At 34.5% G+C, this 15620-nt stretch overlaps 1 protein-coding gene across 13 annotated transcripts in view; it reads left to right on the forward strand.

Annotated features, from left to right (window-relative positions):
* Positions 1–15620, forward strand: part of ADGRB3 (adhesion G protein-coupled receptor B3) — a 452569-nt gene that overhangs the window by 264724 nt on the left and 172225 nt on the right. For all 13 annotated transcript variants that reach the window (XM_048298456.1, XM_048298463.1, XM_048298464.1 and 10 more), the window contains 2 exons: positions 4340–4442; positions 10274–10317. In XM_048298456.1, the coding sequence (XP_048154413.1) occupies positions 4340–4442; positions 10274–10317 (147 nt within the window). The remainder of the gene's footprint in view (positions 1–4339; positions 4443–10273; positions 10318–15620) is intronic.

A 15620-nucleotide genomic window follows, 5' to 3' on the forward strand; every position in this document is an offset into this window, starting at 1 on the left:
TTCTATACATCCCACTGCATTTGGAAAAGGTTTATTCTTGTTTGCTTGCATTTTGCAATGAAAAAATATCATCTTACATGTGCTAATATTAATTACTCGTTGTACTAATATTGCTTAACTGTAATAAATATTATCATAATAACCACATTAGTGCTGAAAATAATGAAATGCGTCACTGCATTACTGTTGTCTATGGAGCAAACACTGTAGGATGAGAAGGAATGTAACATCATCTATTTTTTATATGATGCCTAGAAGTGCACAACACAGGAATTAAAAAACCATTCTGGATAAGTATTTTATGTGATGCTTTTTCTAAGTATAATGACAGTTAAATATATATCAAGGGTGGGAAGGAAGAACAAAAATTAAACCAAGGTAAAATAAGTAAAACATGGTTGAGTTTGAAGGCCATCATTTACACCTTAAAAACCTGATAATAAAGGTGATTTCTACCAGCTGCATTTAGATATCTAGAAAGGTTTACCAGTTCCCATGTGATTGCATTTCCTGGCTTTACAGGAGTTAGGGTGTGACTAAAGAAAGTATTTGGTTGTAGTTTCCAGAAGAATAAAGGTGACATGCACTCCAATACATTCCTTATTTTTATCACTAGAAGGTATGCAAACTTATGCATCATCACAAGGAACTGCTTTAAAAAAAATAAATAAACAAAAAAAAAATTTAAATCTCAGTATATATTTAGGGAAAGTCTTCCAAAATACCTAACCACAGAATCCCCATCTGGTACATCACAGGTGTTCTGTGAGTAAAATGAGGATTTCATTATCTAGGACAGCCAAAATTAGCTGCATTTTACCATACGTGTTTAATTTTTCTTGGTTTTACTAGCATAGTATCTATTAAAAGTGAACACAGTGTGAGATGGGAACTTGCAACTGCATTAATATAGAAGTTTCTGGACTTGTGTTTAATCCTACTGGTACATGTACATTCAGAGAATTTTGCAATGAGTGTTTAAATGAACATTTAGGGAAACAAAAACTTCCTCATAAAACTAGAAGAATTTTTTTTCCATGCACAAGTAAATAAACTTCCTCTGATTCCTAATATACTTTGCTGCATTGCACTGTTCTTGTATTGTCTTATGGCTTTGTTAATAGCAGATACTGAAATATCGAATATTTTCAGAACTCTAGACTATTATTTCCAAAGTTCTTGTGCCCCTGAGCACACTTATGTTATTGTTAAGTTCACAGAAAATTGATTCTCAGTACAATACTCCTCTAAAAGATATTATATATAATTTCTCTCTTGAGCACTTTGAAGGAATACATTGCATATTGCCATAATGTAAGACAGTTTTTAACTTTAAGAAATAAGAACAAATAAAGAATCAATGATTTTGCTATATCAAGCTTTTTTTCCCCATCACTTAAACAGCCACCATAAATTTCCTGCTCAAATTTTCTTCACTGAAATGTTCTCTTCCCCCATTTGAAACATCATTCCTAACCCCGACCTTCAGGTGCTGTACAACCAAAAAGGCCCTTAAATTTCCTCAGGTCAGCTTTGTTAGACCAAGGATGTACCTCAGACAGGCTTTTATTGCATCACATTACAGCTTTAGCTTTTGTAGTTTTTCTGTAATGTATACAACTTTTACACATTTATAACTTCGATCTTACTGTCTTGCAATAGCAACATGCCTTATTCATAAGTTCATTTTTCTTGAGTAACATGGATTCATTCTAAAAAGAAAAGAAAACATGAATTTCATACTACATAGGATCAATATGATTTCCCTTATATAAAAGAATACCCTCAAAATTTATACCCTGGTAGGAAAACAGCTTAATAAAATAGCTCTATTTTATTAATATCATTATTAACTCAGATCAGAAAAAAGCTCTAGGGCAGCAGCTCTGAAAGCATTTCTTGAGCTTTAACTCCATCAAACATTGCTATCTTGAATCTTCAAGGACTTATCCATAGTTTCCAAGAAATTGAATAGATTGTTTTTGAATAATTTATTTCAAAACTTAACCCTGATGAGCATCTTTCTGGACAGTCAGCAGAGCACCATCCTCTACAACTTCATTTCTCATTACAGTTGAATTTTCGATTCTTTTTGATGAAGGAGAAGGAGCTAATGGTGAAGTCACTCTCCACCATAAAAAAGCTGTAAGGTAATGCATTTGCCCAGGAAGTGTGAGATAGATCATTCCCATTCTATGCCATTCACAACATGAGAGGGACTGAAACTGTCCGAGGACATTTTGTAAAAGCTGATTACTTAAATTCCTGGATAAGTGTTCTCAGAACTAGGCTGCTGTTTTAAAAAAATATCTTCAATAGAGATAGCAGTGGTTTTGAGATTTTTTCAAGTTTTTGAAAATTTTTCAACTACAAATCTTTGAGCTTTAATTTAGAGACATCTTAATATGCTATGTGAGTTTAGAATATGCTTTAGAATATACTTACCAGATTGTATTCTTCTAGGGACTGTCCAAGCAGTTAAATATGAAATATGCACATAGGCATTGAGCCCAGACAGGACAGTGACGAGGGATACAGTTTTCATTTCACAGTGATATAGGCAGTTTTATTTATTTTCTTGTGAAGCAGTCTGCTAGGGGTTCTTGAAAATGTAAGTAGATTGATAGAGTTTTAATGAGACTGAGGTTAAATGGATGTGCTGAAGTTACAAACTAGACACTTAGATGTTCTTTCAGATCTCACCCTAGAACTGTCAGAACTGCACTAAAATGAGATACACCAAGGAAAACTTTCTTGATCACGAAGACTGACTGTAGAAGAGTACTGAAGTAGCAGTATTTACAATAGTTTGCATGAATTTCCAAAATTGAAATAATCTCTTAGTAGATAGTAAGCACCATTTTCACTTGTCATTATATGTTAGAGAAATCAGGTTTTTATTTATTTGGAGTTTTATTTGGTTTGGGGGGTTTGGGTTTTGGGGTTTTTTTATAATTATAGATATTCAGCTACTGTAATTCTAGAGAATGCACTGAAAATTTGCTAAACATTAAATGTTAGCCTGACTGATACATTTTTGTCAATAATATGTGAGACTTCAAAGTGTAACCAAAGGGAAGAAATAGGAATTAAGTAAAACAGAAAGTCAGTTCCGTTATATTTTCATTATATGATTTGGCTGAGCAAAATTGGACTAGAACTCCTACCTTGCCCCAGAAGAACAATTTCATTCCTTGTGCTGAATGAAATGCCTGCTGAGCTAAGTTTCTATTACTGTAGCCATGGCAATTCCTGTTTCAATGATCCAGCAAAATGGAATTCTCTCCTAAATACAAACTCCCTAGAGAAAATAAGCAATTAAACAACAACAGCAGCAAAAGAATATTTATAATGTCTATTATAATTACATCCAAACTGCCTAGTTTTGTCTTTGATAACATCCACCTGTGAATATGCCTTTCTGTGAGGTGCGGAAAGAAGCATTACATACAAAGTAAAACCATAATGATCACCGGAAGCAGTCAGGCTGATAACTGATGGTCATTCTAAACCTGACAGGGTCATAAGAAGCAAAGGATCTCATACATGAACATCATGTCAACATGTCTTTATGCCTGTATTAGCATAATCTTGGCATTACTAGCTCTGTCCTAGAAAGGTTGCTATGATACATAGTGATCCACATTTTACATGAAAAGAGAAATTGATGATGAATTAGAAAAATGGACAGAAAGTTATTATTTTGCATAACCCAGTATAATAATGTAAGACCAAATCTAATCTTCCATATGAGAAAAAATTCATTGGCTTGGCAGGATTTCAGTCAGGGCACAATTGTGGTTTAAATTCTAAAAAGTATTTAGCTGATGAAGTTGCCCACTCATATACCAAATACAATTTTTTTAGAATTGGAAACAGGTATGCTTTTTTCATGAGCACAGAATCAACAGAACTGTACAGTCTCCCATTGTACTTACCCACCTTCACAATCTTACAGTTAACAGTCAGAAAAAAACCCAACACAGCACTGTGGAAGAAAAATGACTGTATTTTATAAAACATACCTAGTGGGTCTATGTTGAAAGAAGTAGATGAGATACACTCAAACATGCGCAGAATGTTTATGTCATCAATACATTCTTTTAATTAATAAATTGTACTTTAAGGAATTACTTCTGTGCCATTGGTGCTTTTCAGTCTTCAATGCGTTGAGTACAGTTGAAATAAGTGTTTTCACCACTTCCAAACAAATTATTTTCTCCCTTAATATTTGTCAACTAAGTCACAGAAAATACTCCATTACATCTTTAAATGTAGTATTAAAAGTCTCATTTAACCTTATAAAAACTTAAATTTTCCATTTTTACATTTTTTACAGGAATTTTACAGTTGTTAACTCAAAAATCATTGTTGTTACTATACGACCTGAGCCTAAAACTACAGATTCTTTCCTGGAGATAGAACTGGCTCATCTGTCTAATGTAAGTACAAGGGTAGTTGATATGCTTTTACAAGAATATTTGCCAAATCATATGAGAGAAAAGAAGTGGTGTTGTTTTAAATATCAGGTTATAAAATGCAGTTTAACTTCTAAAATTTAATCCCAGGAACAGTGTAACAATCTTTGAAAGGAATGTGTACTTGATCAGGCATGTGTATAAACAAAACAAAATTAATTGTTGTTTTGTGAATGTTGAGGTTTTTTATTAAACAGCAATTTCTGTTGAAGAGTTTCCATTAAATGCTTTCATGGTTACAATTGAAAATGTATCATTGTACTGACTGCTTAACCTTTTGCTCCCTGCATATTTCATAGAGCTACAATAGTTCTTCAGGCCCTTTCTTCTTTTCTTTGATTATTTTATTGAAGCCGGTTTTTACTTAACCCATCGTAGCAGACTACAAAAATGCTCTGGTTCCAATTTAGCTTACAGTCCTAATAAATGTTTGAGATTTTTTGTCATTTAAATTCTATATTTCTCAGGCTTTAATCTCACATTAAAAATGTTTTAAATGTGAAAAAAAAAAAGGACTTTCTTTCCAAATATATGAAAAATATTTAGACTTTTTCTTTCTGTTTTCAGCGGTCTCCCAGCACTCACAAGGAAAATAAAATCTATCTTTTGTGGAAAATTTTCGTCATATACAATATTGGGAAAATAACATTAAGTGACAAGCATGGGAGTAATTTATGTGAAGGCACAACTTATAAACTCTCTCTGTTTATGTTACTAAGAGCTAGAGTTTGCTTTCAATAAAGTCATAAAGAGTCAGTTAGAAGAGACAGTTACTGGAACTTTTGAAAATAGTATTGTTATACAAAAATCTTTAAAGCTGTAATTTTTAAGTTATAAACAGTTACTCAAGTGGTCATATAGATACAATTCAGCTAGAGAAGTTCCAAATATTTCAGTCAGTAGCAAAATTGAATTAGTGACTCTGGGCAAAAGTATGAACAAAACTTTTTGAACTCTAGATCTTTAAATTACATTTTACTCAAGGTTAGAAGAAACTGTTTTGACATTAATGGGCATTATGATCAGCCATTCAGTTCCCAGGAAAATGCCAATGCAAAGAACACCTCAGTGAAAGTTTGGCAGAAAAAAAGGAGCAGAGGAACATAAACTGAGCTGATTCCTTACTTTTCAATAACATTGAAAGTGTATTGATGAAGAATTGTGTCGATTTGGGGTTTTATGGTTCTCTGTTTCTGTTTATTTTTAAGATGGTTTATGACATGTAGATTTCATTTTCTGTTTTGTTTTATTTTCTTTCAAACCTAAATCACATTGTATATATTAGGAGAAAATATCAGTCTTCAACATAACTTTTGTTTCTGTCAGATATTTCACTTAAAATATTACAATATATTTGCTGAAGTAAACACAAATTAATCCTATATATCAGGGGAAGAACCAATCAGCTTTGCAATAGAATACTTGTTTTGGTCTTACTAAGATCATTATTAGGAAGAATTTATGGTAATTTTCAATGCTATATTTTATAATCTATTATTTTAACAATGATTGGGGGGTTACTTACAGAAATTGCAGAATATAACATTTATATTTTGAAATTGAAATCACTACTTGAAAAAGTAGCAGGTAAGAGGGCCCATGGGGTAGCAGGTAAGAAAATGATTCTCATTAATTTGGTCACATGCAAGAAAACAAATTTAAAAATTATATAAGAAAATAATACTGGTAAGCAATGTATTAGCATTGAAAATATTTCTAGACCAAACACAAGCTAATAAAACAAGCACAACACAGGCAAGACTAGAGTAATAAAAGGTTGAACTGCTAAACCCAGAAGATGAAATTCTACAAAATTATTAGAGAGGGAATTTTTTTTATCTTTTTTTAATCCGTCCTTTTGATTAATTTACAGAGCAAGTTTTTGCCAAGTTTGAAAATCTTGAAAATTAAACTTCATTGTTAGAAAAGATCAGATCATATCTTGACAAAGCAGAAAGGTAATAACCTTGCCAATACATATCAGAGCATTTCTTTTTTTTTTTGGTTCAGTTTTTGTCCTATAATATAATCCAGAGAAGCATCAAGTGCTTGGATCAAATTTTCATCCCTTAAACTTACATACATTCTCCATTTATGTAGGATCTCAATGCACCTGAGTATACAAGTTGGATTGGCAGATACAACGACAATATCTTGCTCCGGAAAATCCATTAATACAAATCAGTTATATAATTTTAATATCTTTAAACATTTGGTCATTTGTGTTCAAGACATAGCCTTCATCATGGAACTTTGGCTTAAAGAAATAAGGCTGTAGATGCACAGAAATAATATTTTGTAAGTTTGAGCATTCAGTTAAACGGAATCTAATTCTAATCTTCTTTGCTATAATTTTCTCACCTGAAAATAAGGATTTATTCTATTATAATATATTACCATAGGACAGGCTTTATGTACATACAACAAGATAAAATCATTGCTAATATATCTTTAATATTTGATAACGGCTCATTGATTAAACATTATGTCAGCTAAATAGATTAATTATTAAACAGAAAATAAAATATATTCTCTTTCATCTGATTTTTTTTAATGTTTCTGTTATATTTGTTCTTTTCAAACCTTTGTTCTTGAAAATGCTGTTCATTTATTTAGAACAGTTTGTTTGCAAATTGATTTAATGATGATATTTTAAGCATTTTGTAGTATATAGCATTTTGCCTACTAGTATATAGGAGTATATCCACACATTTGTTCTTTTACCGCCTTATCTACTGACTAAATTAGGTAGATAAGAGATTATGAAAAAAGATGGGCAAATGGATAGTTTAAAAAGAGTTAATATGGCTAATTAAAATCAGGCTTAAAACACCAATTTATTCAAAATTTGTAATAATTTCTTCATTTTATATCAAAACTATCCAGTTTATTAATAAAACTGGAGGATTATCTTTTGGAGGAAGTGTAAACCACGATTACATGTGCTGTTTGAAATATATTGCGTGGTATTTGGATTTGTAGATAATTACAAATATAACAGAGAGCTGACCAGAGTGGAATGTGAGTTGCAATGCATCACTGCTCAGTTGGTTAGAGCATTGTGCTAATAAAAAATAGCACCAAGGTTGTGAGTTGAACCCCTGTATGGCCATTCACTGAAGAGTTGGGCTTGATGATCCTTGTGGATCCCTTTCAGTTCAAAATATTCTGTGATCTGTGATTTAGAGAACATGATATTTGGTCTTATAAAGTGTGAACATGTAGATGAATATGGCCACGTTTTTCCAGTAGTTTGATTAAAGAGACACCAAAGCAATCTTTAAAAAAAATGCACAACTCAAACAGAATCCTATTTGCTCTAGAGAGAATATGAACTCTCACCTTCTGACAGCACAGAAGTTTACTCCAGGGCCACTAGAATAAGGAGCCAGCAGTAGCACAGGACATGAAATGTTCAGTGAGACTGAAAACCTGGGCAACAAAACAGCTGGCACTGTGCTGGATGGCTGTCAAAGTTGCCAATCACATCTTGAAAGTTCAGTTTTATATGCCAGGGATACATACACATACATACACACATATGCCCATTTTTGAGATATCCAAGAAATGTGCTGTAGTGTATAAATCAATGCCACAGCAGTTGTAAACATTAATGAACACAGTAGCTGCTTCCTTAGCTGCAGCTGAGTAATTAGCTGGTAAGAGTACTGCCCTCACAGAGAGCCATGGCTATCGGAGACAGCTCTACAATAGCCCTGCAACATTGCCAAGAGGTACCCCAGAGAGGCTGTGAAAAAGGTTAACAGATTAAAGGCAAAGAAGCAAATACAGAAACAAGCTCTTTGTGGTCCTTGCAGTGCTTGAAGGGTATTTGATCAGGTATCAAAAGAGGAAGAAGTTCTGAAAGGGTGCTGTGTCCTTGCAATCTGCCACTTCTGGTGGAACAAACTCTCACACAACACTTTCTTTAGGAGCAGGAGCAGTATTTATCCTGCTTCCCATGTTTCTGCTTAATCTCTCATTGGTGACTGCAGTGGCCAAACATACACTTTCTTTTCATTTGAATACATTTCAAAGAGAGCAAAGTGTGTGATCTGAGAGCAATTTTATCAGGCTTCAGTTTTCTGCAAAGGCTTTTATTTCCTTCTATTTTGTAGATTTCTTTATAATGGACATTTTTTCTGAAAGTGTTTTTTTATTCATTCTATTTGCACTCTGGGAATAGCAAGCATAAACTGTATGATGTCCACTGCTAGGAAAGACAAGTCTTAGATCTGAGAGATGCAAAGCCTTGTTATTATGCAGCTATAGGAGTACTTTTTTAATGTGCATGTAACTGTATCAGATTTCAAGTAGAACTTCACCCAGACTAATGATAAAAATTAATACTCTTATAAAATTACATTTTAAAGAGAATTTAATTCTGCACTGACATTCTTTTGTTCTTAATTTTTATCCTTCTACCTCTTAGTCCATCAATGTATCTGAAAGCTCCTGGCTAGTGATGCAGGGCCTGTTCTCTTGAGTCTCAACTGGCCTGTTATCCACTGCTTTGTCCTGTGCTCTCTTCCTCTTCCTCTTCTTTATCTTATAAATACTTCAGGGGATGGAGCATCCTTTATTTATGTTTGTACAGTGCTATGTAAATATAAAGTTCCATAAGTATATGTTGGTTTTAAATATTTATACTCATAAAATTCAGTGCAGTCAGCAAAATACTAAAGTAGAAGTTCAAAATTTCCCTAAATGCCTCTCTCACAAGGACCTTTTTTATCTTTGACAAAGAGGTAGGTGGATTAATTTAAATATTTAATAGATTTTTACTTTACAGGTTGCCATGTTTTTTTTCTATAAATAAATCACTTTTGAGAATAAAATATTAAGGTGTGTTTTTTTATATGAAAGTACCTCTATATCTACTGCATCTACACTGTTCACTAGCATTAAGATCCAAAAATAGTGGATTCCTCCTGTTTCTTCAAATCACTTGTGATTTTTTAAAAGTATTTTTTTATTCTATATTTTATATAATTTGTTTGTGTAGTTCTGACTCCTGGGAATATCTAATGCTTATGATGAACAGGAATGTATTTTAGCAGTTTTAAGTACTTCTAAGTCAATTTGAGTGAATTTTAATTTTGTCTCAACACTTCCTCAGCAGCAAAATAAACGAGTAATTATATAGATTTTTCAATTTCCAAAAAAGTTCTCAATAGTTCATTGATTTGTAATAAAAAACCTAAATTCCCATTCTGTTCTAAATCAAATCGGAAATCTTCCACTGACTTTGAAGACAGGGGAGCCGGTATTGTAAAGCTCAACCACAAACAAAAAAATACATATTTTGAGCAAAACACTCTGCTGGTTTAGGACCTAATTTACAAAACCTTTGGACATTGCATGTGGGGTCTGTGAACCTGAAATCCCAACCTCTAGACATTTTGCCCAACATATGCTTAAAAGGTATTACTGGTTTTGACATCCAAATTCCTAAGGGGTCTAAAGTTCTGCTTCTAAACACACCAGAAATGTTCAGTCAAGTCTCTTAACAGATGAGCTATTATCTCATATTTTACTTCCACTAGGATATACCAAAAAGACAACTTTATGCTTTCCTTATCTAAGCAGAGAATGCACAAATACTCTGCTCTGAGGTTCAAGTGCCTTCAAAATATCCTATAAGAATTAACCTTAAGCTTTTGCCATTTCAGTGGCATCAATTCATCAGAGTATAAGGATGATCTTGTAGGAGGAGACCCAAATAAATTTTTAGGTAAGCATGACAAGTATTTTTGCATACAGGTAACTAATAGGTCTGTTTGTTTTCTTCTTAGGGCACATTGAATCCCTACTGTGTGCTGTGGGATGATTCAAGAATGTAAGTGACAGATGTTTGCTTCTATTGCTATAGCTCAAATATTACGAAGTACCTAGTGATTTTTATGTAGTTGGTCAGTAAACCGGTTGATATGAGAGAGAGAGCAAACCTTTGACAGAGTGGAAGTACTGGATTCTCCAGTCACTTTGCTTCCTTTTTGCAGATACATAAACTGAAATATTCCAAAATCTCACCAGAAAGAGATTGCTTACGTAATAATTTTAATCTGCTTTTTCAAGATTAAAATGGGAATGGAGAAGAACTGTAGTTCCCTCATGGTAGTTGCTGGGCAACAGGCAAGTGGGTAAGCGATGAGACAAATAACTAAGGAAGACTCCCATTTCTGTTACTGCAGGGAGAAATACAATTTTTGAGTGTGATCCCCACAGCATTCTTCATTTTAGTTGGTTCAAATTTTCGTTTAAGTTTATTAAAATAATAGCTGTATTCTAAGCAGTGAAATCTTACTATTAGTCTTCTTGTACATTTTTCAGTGTTTCCCTTCTATAATGAAAAAAAGAAAGTGTTGCTGTAAGAAAGCAAATCAGTAAAATCAGTTGTGGTTTAAAATGAATCCTAAGTTTGTGCAGTTGTAATTTGCTGCATTAATCTTTCACAGTAAATCTCCCATTAAAGTTAAGGTGAACTTTGCATCGATGCAGATTAAGTGTTTCAAGGAGGATCTCTATATGGTTTCCATGTTACTTTTTTTTAAAGATGATGTTGTACTTCTTATCCAGGTATATTATATATGTCTTATAATACAGACTCATCTACAGTGTTAGAAATTGCATGCCTGTGATTTTGTGTTTTTATTCCTTGAGCTTGGATTTACATCAGCACACTGATGGCTGAGAAACAACCTTATAGTACAGAAATGAGAAACTTTGGACATGATACTAGAAATCTCTCCAAATACAAGTAGTGCCTTGGTTTATGCCTCTGCAAAAGAATCATAGTACCATTATTTGCCAGTAACATCATAGTATTCCATTTCCGTGAAATCTGTGGAATGAAGTACATGAAAGACTTGATCTTATGCATTATTAGGAGCACATGGATTGCAAAAGATTTGGAATATATTCTTTGTTTTCTCTTCACAATGTTTTGCTTATACAGGAGTGGTACATTGCTTTGTTTATAAGTTTTTATATGGGTTACTTTAAGCACTGTGTGTTTAGAGCACATGCTCTGATTTCACTGTTCCAGTTCAGAATATCAAAGTCATATTTAAATGGAATTAGACTGCTAAAAAAAATCCCAACACCATGTATTTTACAATGTGATTAAAAGATTTTATTCAGGTATTTGGGATGAATGTGTGAAGTAGTTGCAAACAAATGCATTTTGTACTTGCCACTTGTTTTGCATTTCTCTTAGTATTTTTTTATGGAGAAGTTCAGTGCTACATATAAGTACTGTTTTCAATATGCTTCAGAATCTGGACTGAAGAGTAAACTTGTGAAACATCTAAAATTTACATAAAGCTTACATAAAATAGTCTGAGGTTTTTGAGAGAGAAACACACATTTTTGTATTCTGAAGGATATCTTTACTAGGCATATTATTTAGTAGTTGCTATTGAATATGTTAGAAGGTGTGAAGACTGGGGGTGTTCTTGGAGATGTGTCCATTTTTAAAAGTGATATGAGCCCTGAAATATTCCCAATAAGATGTGATGCAGCAGTAAAGTCTGCATGGACACCACTGTCACTTGTTTTGCACATGTATGTGTGATAGTTTATGAGAATGTGACATCTCTTATCACAGTGTGCAATAGCAAGAGCAAACTTTTCCTTTTTTCTCCATCACCTTTGGACAATATCTCTATTGTTAGCTTATTCAAAATTTATTTTTGTATTTTTTATTATTTTGTTTCTTTTTTGTTTGGACCATTTTATTTCTATTTGTATTTAGTCAGGAATATTTCAGAATTTGTATTCTGACATTGTGAGTTTTAAATTATGAAAGCTCTATAATGCTGAGTCAGTTTCTATCATTTATAAATCTAAACAAATAAATAGGTAGAGGACTATACAATTGATTAGGTGCTCATGATTATGTTGGGTTCTTGGTGGCTTGGTTTTATTTCTTCTGCTTTCTCTAAGTCTCAGGAATTAGTTATCCTCACCAGCAGGCAACTGGATTTGATGGATTAATAGCCTAATTCATATTGCAAATCCTACAGAGCTGTGATGTACTCATGTCCTTCCAAACTGGATAATTTTTGCATAACCAGGACTTGCCAAGCGTTTTGGAATAAACCCAAATAAAAGTAGCCTGCTTTAGGGGGTGCTTAACTAATCAATAGTCAGTCAGGAGTCAGGTGTTTTAAATTAAGTGGGTTTTAGATTAAAACTGTGTTTGCTTTTATCATTGGTATCCAGCCAGCAGCAACCTCTAATGGGCTTTTCCACCTTTTTAGCCACTTCTCCCACACCTTTATCGGCACTGGAAATTCACATTTGGTAAATGATACTCCCTCCACTGATCTTGTCAGTTTAATACTTCTCCAGCAGCAAGGAAAGCTTTGTCTACCTGGATTTTGGACATGTTTTCAGGAGATTGATCGATGATTACAGTTCCCTGACATCCAGCCTTGAAGAAAGTTCTGGATCTGTGAGCTGTTTAATCACACCAGATCATCAAACTTATTCTACTGCCATTGGTATCTGTGACAATTTGGTCATCCTAACTTTGGTAAAACCAGTTTTAATCCATTTTTCTATGAGATTTTGTGACTCTGCCCTCTGATTATGTTTTACAAGGTTTCCCATTTATCAAGCTGGCAGCCTTGTGCCCTTTCTGGAGGCATCTAGTCAAGTGTGTGTACAATATTGAGACAGTGGAACTAAAGAACAAAATAGTATGTCATGTATTAAACTCAATCCAATAATTCAACATTTTATTTCAGTTGATTATCACAAAATATAGAGCACATCTGTCTGTGGTGATTGAAACCAGACTTGTTTATGATTTCTGGTGCTTGCTTTGATACTTCCATCTTCCCTACACAAAGCTGAGCATCAGTTGTATGTAAGCAGTGATTTTTTCCCCTCAGAAATGAGTGATAACTTCATCTACTTGTTTCAGAAAATGTATTCTAAATGTTGCCTTCAGTAAAGTCTTAGGATACTGAATGTTTCTCCCTCTAGTTCATAGGAAAATGCTTGGAATATTTGTACTTAACAGTCTAAGGAGAAACAATTTAGTTCCTTAAACCAACCAACCAAAAAATTCAGAAAGAGTTGTGTCTTTTCTGCTTTGCATTATCTGGCATGAGCAAACAATCCTTGCTGTCAGGAACGGTTTGTGATACATCAGCTCAAGTGTCTCAGTCCACAAAGAGAAGGAAAAGCAGTTGGTCAGGTACAAGGGCTGACTTTTCTACCCCACAGAAGGGATTTTAAAGATTTTAAGATGAAACAAAACTTGAAGGCTTTTCTTTTGTCCCTCCTACCTTTCTGGAAAGGAAATCAAGAAAGAATAAGGAGACAGCAAAAACAGTCTCAACCAGAAAGTGATCCAATGGTCAGATGCATTTACTTGGGGACTTCAGGAACTGGCCCTTCAATTTTTTCTTTATATAAATTACTTAAGGAGTTTGAAATGCACTTTTCAGCCTTAAAGGAACAGTCCATGCCCAATGAGCTGTCAGCTCCTCTGGAGTGTGTTACTCACAAGAAGTTCTGCTGAAAGTCCAACATACTATTTTGGAAAATATTCATAGGCTGGGGAGCTGATTCCCAACACCTCTGTATTTGATTTTACCACTGTTTATATGTTTTTGTCACCATGCCAAACCTAAATCTTGCCATATCCCTATCAGTGTTTTTTTCCTAGTATTGTTTTGTTTTATGTAGATATGGGTAAGACTCTGTAATCCCAGGGATCAAAGAATCATTATATGCATACATACATTTTCATTTCAAAAATGTCATTTACTGTGGCAGTCTGAACAGTTCTCTTGAACTTTGTTGCTATCTCTGATGCTTTCATATGTGATAGGTGCCATAACTGACAGTGTGTATGGATGTTGTGGTTTAACTCCAGAGCAGCCAAGCTCCACGCAGTTGCTTGCTCACTTTCCCACCATTAGGATCAGGAAGAAAATCAGAAGGGTAAAAGCTCATGGGTTGAGATAAAGACTTTAATAGAGAAAGCAGAAGCAATGCACACAAGCAAAGCAAAAGAGGGAATTAATTCAGTGCTTCCCATGGGAAGCAGGTGTTCAGCCATCTCCAGGGGAGCAGGGCCCTCCTACAGGTACTTGGGAAGACAAACGGCATCACTCCAAATGTCCTCAGCCTTCCTCCTTCCTCCCACTTTATATACTGAGCGTGATGTCATATAGTATGGAATATCCCTTTGGTCAGTTTGAGTCACCTGTCCGGGCTGTGTCTCCTCTCAGCCTCCCAAGCACTCCCAGCCTCCTCACCAGCATGGCAGCATGAAAAGCAGAAAAGGCCTTGGCTCTGTGTAAGCCTTGCTCAGCAATAACAAAAGCATCTCTATATTATCAACCCTGTATTCAGCACAAAACATAACCCCATAGTAGCCACTGTGAAGACAATTAATTCTATCCCAGTCAAAAGGAGCACAATGGGTCTCCAGCATCTATGAAGTTTGGCCTGACAAAATCAGTTATTTGTCTTCGAGGACCCAGCCCCTGGAATCTTGAACCGAGGTGAAGAATTCAAAACACAGTAAGAGGCTGGAAAGATAGGTGCCACAGTACTGAACATTGGAAAGTACCACCCTCACAGGCAACCCTCAGCTAGCAGTACTGCAGTGAGGGCATGGAAGGTGGGGTAGATGTGGTGGGCCACTGGGAGGAAGTGATTTCTCACATGGGAGTTTCCAGAGTCACCAACTGATTAGCAAAACCATGCAGCTGCTGTTCGTTCATTTAGAAATGTGTTGGACATAATGTGGGCACATGTGTTCTCCACAGGATAGAGTCAGTTGTTGCTGGTGTGCTCCACATCTGTATGCAGTGCAACGTGACATCTCACAGCACTGGGTAAGGAAAGGGTTTTAGTATTCTGAGGCTCTTCTCTGCCAGTTGCTGCAGAAGGATGTTATAACAGTATGACAGCATTTTATTTGACCATATGTGTGCTCATAATAGTTTGTGCCTGCTGACTATACAGTTGGAAGAGGTACAATGCAATTAGCTGAAATTTTTGATGTTGCAAGAATTTTGACCTGGTTCAGTTTTAGATTAGGACAAGTGGTAAATCTGCTCTATTTTTTTTTCCCTATTGCTATGCAAGTTTATGTTGGCAGTGGTTTAGATTTTC

Source organism: Corvus hawaiiensis, chromosome 3, assembly GCF_020740725.1.
Source record: "Corvus hawaiiensis isolate bCorHaw1 chromosome 3, bCorHaw1.pri.cur, whole genome shotgun sequence".
Lineage (NCBI taxonomy): Eukaryota > Metazoa > Chordata > Aves > Passeriformes > Corvidae > Corvus > Corvus hawaiiensis.